The 8,065-nt window shown below is 43.0% G+C and overlaps 1 protein-coding gene across 3 annotated transcripts; it reads right to left on the reverse strand.

Moving 5' to 3' along the window:
* Positions 1 to 1,133: 1,133 nt before the first annotated feature.
* Positions 1,134 to 4,134, reverse strand: c1qb.L (complement C1q B chain L homeolog). 3 transcript variants are annotated; one of them, XR_001933732.2, is made up of 4 exons: positions 4,030 to 4,134; positions 2,934 to 3,095; positions 2,090 to 2,810; positions 1,134 to 1,889 (listed from the first exon to the last, which is right to left on the reverse strand). XR_001933732.2 is itself a non-coding variant. In XM_018241827.2 (3 exons), exons 2-3 carry the CDS (start codon positions 3,067 to 3,069, stop codon positions 2,236 to 2,238), a joined length of 711 nt encoding a protein of 236 aa, XP_018097316.1. In that variant the 5' UTR covers positions 3,070 to 3,095; positions 4,030 to 4,134; the 3' UTR covers positions 1,134 to 2,235.
* Between the last annotated feature and the right edge of the window lie 3,931 nt (positions 4,135 to 8,065).

An 8,065-nucleotide genomic window follows, 5' to 3' on the forward strand; every position in this document is an offset into this window, starting at 1 on the left:
CCCTCTCTTGGTAGGGAATCCCATAACCTGACTGTCCTTACAGTAAAGAACCCCTTCCTATGCTGATGGTGACATCTCCTTTCCTCCCCACCAATGAATCACTCATTCCCCCTCTCTTGGTAGGGAATCCCATAACCTGACTGCCCTTACAGTAAAGAGCCCCTTCCTATGGGTGGGAGATAAGAGGGGTATTAGGGTGGGAGATCGGGTCCAGGCGTTGCTGCTGGTGCTGAGATTCCACAGGCAGTGAATCATCAAGTGAGGAGTTAACCCTTCCCTGTCAGCTCCTGGGCAATGACTTTGTGGAGGAGGGGAATCACTAGTTTAGAATAAACCCTGTAATTAACCCCTGCTGAGCCAAAGCCCAAGGAACAATCCGAGTTGGTTCTGAGTTCTGACAGAACCTTTGCTGATCCCATTTCTCTATCACTTTAATTTTTTATGCTGCTTAATTAATATTTCAGCAATGGATTTTAGTGTCTCCTCTGCCAGTAGAATTTAACCATTCAGTGGCCAAACTCCTCCAGTGGCCAGGTAATAACTGGCAGCAGCACAGGGGAGCCTGGCATCACTTGAGGGGATATTACGTAACCAGACTCATTTGAACTCAGGGTAACTAAAATAAAACTGCACTTAGGGTTATTGTTAATTCTCTGTGCTGGAGGACCCCATTCAGGCCTGAATTACCTCCAGCTCAAGCCCTGGGGACCCTACATGTACTCACAGGGGCCACACGAGGATTCTGGGCTGCCCCACCCCATGGCATGCTGGGAGGAACATGGTGGCCTAAGCACCGTCTCTCTGTGAATGGGACCTCAATACCTGGATTTCAGGGTTCCCTGTATCTTTCCAGGTCACATTGTTGGCTGGTAATGGGGGGAACGATATTCTATGGATTATTAACCCCATCAGTCACTACAATCCCACAGGCCCCTCCTTATCTAATGTGCCAGAACCTCGGTGCCCAAACACAGTCAATAAATCAACAGGACTTGTACTGAATATATTTATTTGTGAATCAGCAACATACTCAGTAGCGCTGTACAAACTGTGTCTATGGACAGTAACAATATTGACGCTGCAGACCCTACGCTATAAGGTGAAACATTTGATATGAGACATAACACAAGTAGTAAAAAGGCAAAACCTTTATTGAATAACTGAGACGATAATCACAACAAGCTTTCAGAACATTTGCCTGACCCCATAGTAATAATATATGAACAGACACTGACCCCTGCTGGTCACTCCCGGCCTTGCACCCTCAGGTCTGTCTAATGGTTAATACCGAGACTTTGCAGCTAATTAATGTTCTAATTGAGATATAATGGGGCACTAATGCCTGTCCTGGGGAAGAGACTTTTAGGAGACTTTTAGTCACACAATGCATCATGGGAGTGATAAAGGGGAAGTTTATCTTAAAACTAACTTTTAGTACATTGAAGGCAGTGTCATTCTAATACAATTTGCAGTAGTTTTCCCTCATAGGAGTCTCTGGCAGCTGCTAAATACACAATAAAACACTTTCACTCTATAAATGCCTATTTACATTATCTCTTATCCTCTGTTCTTGCTGCTCCTGGGCTGCTCTCTTTCCCATGGCCAAGCAAGGGAATCCATTTCCCCCCAGTACTTACTCTTGGTTCTGGGCTGCTCTCTTTCCCATGGTCAGGTAGGAACCTCCCCCAGGGTAAGTGAATCCAATCACTAATTCAGGAATAGATCTCTCATTTACTCTACTTTTAACTGTTGGGCTGTTCTCTTTCCTATGGCCTGGTAGAGAGTAACTATTCAGAATTCACTGGGCTTTCCTATTGCATTCATTTAAATCAGATTGCTAGTTCTTTAGGTTAATGTGTATTAGTTCTATTAGCCTATAGTGCACTATTCTGAGATTTTTCAAACCCCCATTGTGGTACAATATTTGACAGATGTCCCAGTGTTGCAGTAGTCGCCCTACTAAATCTGCCTGCACCCCAAATCTTATCCTGATTGCCTTTCATTGTGAGAGAGTCCAAACTCACAGAGATTGGATACAGAATATTCAGAGATCACATGTGCCAGGGAGCCTGGGCATGGGAAGGAATGCAGCCCCGGAGCAGGAATGAAAGGCAGTGGCATATTGGGGTACCTGATTGAGGGGGGCAGTTGAGCTGGTGTCAGTGCTGTTAATGCAGTTCTAGACTATAAAGCAATTGGTTAATGGAGCAGATTGGTTGGTGCAGCAGAAGGTTCTTATAGACTGGAGTCAGGGAAGAGCAGGAACCCAGTGAAGAGACTGTCTGCCCCGTCGGTTCCGAGCAGGTTGTTCTTATCTGTCATCTCCAGCCAAACGGACTCGTCTTTCTGGACCTGCAGAACCAGCCCCCCAGTGGTCACCTGGAATATATTATTGGCCTGGTCACAGAATGTGGCCATTTTGCTCTTCTGCGCTTTCCCCTTCATGATATTCACACAGAGGTGCCCCCGGGACGTGGCATAATAGGAGAAATAATAGATGCCCGCGACCCGACACGTGAACTTGCCCGTCCTCTGATCATAGTGGCCACTCTCATTGGAAATGGTTTTATCAAAGCGAATGGGGGTTTCTCTCCGCACCGCCCCCGACCCCAACTTCTGAGCACAGAATGACGATTTCAGGCTGGTCTCATAGTCGCCCGACTCCCCTTTTATGCCCTTTGGGCCTGGCAAACCCGGAAGTCCTGGTGGCCCCATTGGCCCTTTGGGTCCAACTTTTCCTGGGCTACCGGCTGGGCCAGTGTCTCCTTTTTGTTCCTCTTTATTCCAACCCTCGATCTGCCCCGGCGCCCCTGCAAAAAACACAATGAAATAGATATTTACTATTGACTGGGCCTCACTCAGTGATACAGTCCACACCCAGGACCCCCAGCTAACACCATACTGTATATATAATATAGAGGATAAAATCTTACCCACATCTCCTTTGGCTCCATCACTTCCATCTTTCCCATCAGGCCCTGGGGCTCCTGGGATCCCGGGAACCCCAACTTTGCACCCCTGTGCGGCCACCAGTGCAAATAATAACAGTGGCAACATCATGGGCTTCATGGTGAGAGGAGAATTACTGTCCCACTCTGAAAGGCATAAACAGGAATAATATAAGAGATAATGTACCCCCTACTGTAAATGATAAGGATATTAGAAGTCACTGAGGGGTTGTTCTGTGACCATATAAAGGCACAAGGCTGCAGGCTGAGTTATACAAGGAACTCTGAGTATCACTCATGTATTATAAGGGATAATGTACCCCCTACTGTAAATGATAAGGATATTAGAAGTCACTGAGGGTTTGTTCTGTGACCATATAAAGGCACAGGGCTGCAGGCTGAGTTATACAGGGAACTCGGAGTATCACTCATGTATTATAAGGAATAATGTACCCCCTACTGTAAATGATAAGGATATTAGAAGTCACTGAGGGGTTGTTCTGTGACCATATAAAGGCACAAGGCTGCAGGCTGAGTTATACAGGGAACTCTGAGTATCACTCATGTATTATAAGGGATAATGTACCCCCTACTGTAAATGATAAGGATATTAGAAGTCACTGAGGGATAATGTACCCCCCCCTACAGGCAATGAATAAAGGGGGGGCAGTCAGTAAATTGAGGGAAGAGGGAAATGTAAGATTTTTGCATTATGACCCAGAGATTCTATTTAATTCCCAGACATGGAGGATAAAGGTCCTGTGGTCCCTGGAGCTGATGGAGTCGGAGGGGACGAATATTTAGTGACAAATAATTCAGCTCAGGCCACAGAGTGTTTGTCCCCCCCTCACATTTCTACTAAATTCAAATAATCCCCCACTTGGTCTTTATTTAACCGCTGAGTCACATATTAATCACTGGCCCCCAGACTTTATAACCAGTGATAATAACTAGTCAGTGTAACCCGAGTGTAACCAGCAAGGACACAGTTAATACACAATATTTCCTTTACTTCCCCTTTACAGTACAGCGGGGGGTGTAAGTGGGACCCCTGAATACTGAACCCCAACATGGTTCTTACCTTACACTTGGCTCCGGGTCAGTCTCTAGAATTCAATTCCCTGGAGAACTTGTTCCCCTCGTTGTTGGGCGGAACCATCGGGCAGTGAGGGGTAAAAGCAGAAGTGGGGGGGGGGCAGTGAGAAGGGGAAATAAAAATTCAGCTGAAATCACTAATTTCTGCCACTTAATCAAATCTGCAGGTTTCACATCCTCCAAAAATATAATTTCCTAAAATTGAAGAAAATTGCACAATCTGTGGTTTTGACCACCAGAGATGAAATATTAACCCTTTGTACCCGGGAGTGGGCTCAGAGCAAGTTCTGGGGAACAGGGGGCTCTCACTACTGTATCACTTAGAGCCCCATGGGCCCCCCCTTGGGCTCATTTTGGGAGAGCAGTTTTGGGGTGACCATTTTGTTCTTTTGGGGGTCACAGCTTGTCTATAGTTAAATCATGGGCACTGCCTGATCAGTCAGCAAAATGCTTGTGCCACAAAAGAATAATAACAACAATAATAATAATAATAATGATAATAATGATGATAATAATAATAATAATAATAATGATAATAATGATAATGATAATAATAATGATAATGATAATAATAATAATAATTATAATAATAATAACAATAATGATAATAATAATGATAATAACAATAATAATACTAATGCTAATAATAATAATAATAATAATAATAATAATAATAATAATAATGATGATAATGATAATGATAATAATAATAATACTAATAATAATAATAATGATAATAATAATAATGATAATAATAATAACTATAATAATAATAACAATAATGATAATAATAATGATAATAACAATAATAATACTAATGATAATAATAATAATTATAATAATAATAACAATAATGATAATAATAATGATAATAACAATAATAATACTAATGCTAATAATAATAATTATAATAATAATAATAATAATAATAATAATGGCACGTGGGGCTAATGGAAAAGTGGGTCACTACAAGTACAGGGTCTAATACACAACTGACACCCCCAGACTCATGTTTATTTAGGGGGAGATTGGGAAGTTCTGGTGTGAGACCCCCTGGGCCCAAATCCTGCGTCTGTTACTGATACGTCACTGCCCCCAAAGTGCCCCCTCTTATTGCCCCTTCACCCCGCGCTGCTAGTTCCCCCCTCTTCATTCAGTGACGAGTGATTGAGCCAAAAGCAACTGTCGGGGGGGCAAACAGCCAGACCCACACCCAATAAAGTACCCGGGGGTTCCCACAACCATCTCTGTGCTATTACCCCCCCCCCACACAAAGGGCAATAGAGAGAGTTGTTAGGGCAGAATGGGTAGGGGGGGGGCAGTATAATCAATGACATGTAGAGAATGTGAGGGACACGTTGAACTTCACTTCCCTTTGAGGTTTCTACATTGGCTCCTATGGGTCACCCGGGGGGGGGGGGGTTGGCTGTGGCTTTGGGGGGTGATGTGCTTGTGAGTGAATGGTTATATTTAATATCAGGCCCAAGTGAGACTGATGTGCCCCCAGCTCCAGCCAATCACATCACTTCATTGGGGTCTGCAGGGGGGGCTGCACTAAGGAGCCACGAATAAGAGGGGGTCAGAGACCCTTAGAACTCAGCCTGCAGCCTTGTGCCTTTATATGGTCACAGAACAACCCCTCAGTGACTTCTAATATCCTTATCATTTACAGTAGGGGGTACATTATCCCTTATAATACATGAGTGATACTCAGAGTTCCCTGTATAACTCAGCCTGCAGCCTTGTGCCTTTATATGGTCACAGAACAACCCCTCAGTGACTTATCCTTATCATTTACAGTAGGGGGTACATTATCCCTTATAATACATGAGTGATACTCAGAGTTCCCTGTATAACTCACTCTGCAGCCTTGTGCCTTTATATGGTCACAGAACAACCCCTCAGTGACTTCTAATATCCTTATCATTTACAGTAGGGGGTACATTATCCCTTATAATACATGAGTGATACTCAGAGTTCCCTGTATAACTCAGCCTGCAGCCTTGTGCCTTTATATGGTCACAGAACAACCCCTCAGTGACTTCTAATATCCTTATCATTTACAGTAGGGGGTACATTATCCCTTATAATACATGAGTGATACTCAGAGTTCCCTGTATAACTCAGCCTGCAGCCTTGTGCCTTTATATGGTCACAGAACAACCCCTCAGTGACTTCTAATATCCTTATCATTTACAGTAGGGGGTACATTATCCCTTATAATACATGAGTGATACTCAGAGTTCCCTGTATAACTCAGCCTGCAGCCTTGTGCCTTTATATGGTCACAGAACAACCTCTCAGTGACTTCTAATATCCTTATCATTTACAGTAGGGGGTACATTATCCCTTATAATACATGAGTGATACTCAGAGTTCCCTGTATAACTCAGCCTGCAGCCTTGTGCCTTTATATGGTCACAGAACAACCCCTCAGTGACTTCTAATATCCTTATCATTTACAGTAGGGGGTACATTATCCCTTATAATACATGAGTGATACTCAGAGTTCCCTGTATAACTCAGCCTGCAGCCTTGTGCCTTTATATGGTCACAGAACAACCCCTCAGTGACTTCTAATATCCTTATCATTTACAGTAGGGGGTACATTATTCCTTATAATACATGAGTGATACTCAGAGTTCCCTGTATAACTCAGCCTGCAGCCTTGTGCCTTTATATGGTCACAGAACAACCCCTCAGTGACTTCTAATATCCTTATCATTTACAGTAGGGGGTACATTATCCCTTATAATACATGAGTGATACTCAGAGTTCCCTGTATAACTCAGCCTGCAGCCTTGTGCCTTTATATGGTCACAGAACAACCCTCAGTGACTTCTAATATCCTTATCATTTACAGTAGGGGGTACATTATCCCTTATAATACATGAGTGATACTCAGAGTTCCCTGTATAACTCAGCCTGCAGCCTTGTGTCTTTATATGGTCACAACCCCTCAGTGACTTCTAATATCCTTATCATTTACAGTAGGGGGTACATTATCCCTTATAATACATGAGTGATACTCAGAGTTCCCTGTATAACTCAGCCTGCAGCCTTGTGCCTTTATATGGTCACAGAACAACCCCTCATTAACTTCTAATATCCTTATCATTTACAGTAGGGGGTACATTATCCCTTATAATACATGAGTGATACTCAGAATTCCCTGTATAACTCAGCCTGCAGCCTTGTGCCTTTATATGGTCACAGAACAACCCCTCAGTGACTACTAATATCCTTATCATTTACAGTAGGGGGTACATTATCCCTTATAATACATGAGTGATACTTAGAGTTCCCTGTATAACTCAGCCTGCAGCCTTGTGCCTTTATATGGTCACAGAACAACCCCTCAGTGACTTCTAATATCCTTATCATTTACAGTAGGGGGTACATTATCCCTTATAATACATGAGTGATACTCAGAGTTCCCTGTATAACTGTATAACTGTATAATGTAGGACAATGCTAAACATCAGGTAGGATGGGGGTAGGTTGTTCTCTGTAGATTCACATTGGAATATTTTTCCATGTTGATTCCCCTCTAAGGCACCTGCTCATTAAGGGAAAGACATGGTTGTTTGTTAGTTAAACGATTCATTCCCTTTATTAATTTGGTTGCTTTTTCCTGACCCTTCCAGTTGTTTTGTTCCCTGTTATAATTATAAGACCAAAACTGCAGCTGAGCCAATGATTTATACGCAGGCAGATTTGTGGGTGTCTCTATCCTGTATCATTGTATATGTGGGGTTAATGTGGCCTTTACTCATTTGAATGAAGTTTCAGCTTTAGAGTTTGTTTTCTATTTCTGTACAGTGATTGGCCATTCCTGCGCCAGTACAGCCGATACAACTGCTAATTGTGACCATATTGTTCCTGTGGCCCCCGGATTCAGTCAGATTCTGTTGCTATGGTTACATGAAACTCCCATGATCCTCACTTGTGCCACTTATTCACCTTCACCCTGATTTGTTGCCAAGAACCCAATAGAACCCAACAGAAGACAGAACAAGGTA

The sequence above is a fragment of the Xenopus laevis genome, chromosome 7L (assembly GCF_017654675.1).
Source record: "Xenopus laevis strain J_2021 chromosome 7L, Xenopus_laevis_v10.1, whole genome shotgun sequence".
In the NCBI taxonomy this organism is placed as follows: Eukaryota; Metazoa; Chordata; class Amphibia; order Anura; family Pipidae; genus Xenopus; species Xenopus laevis.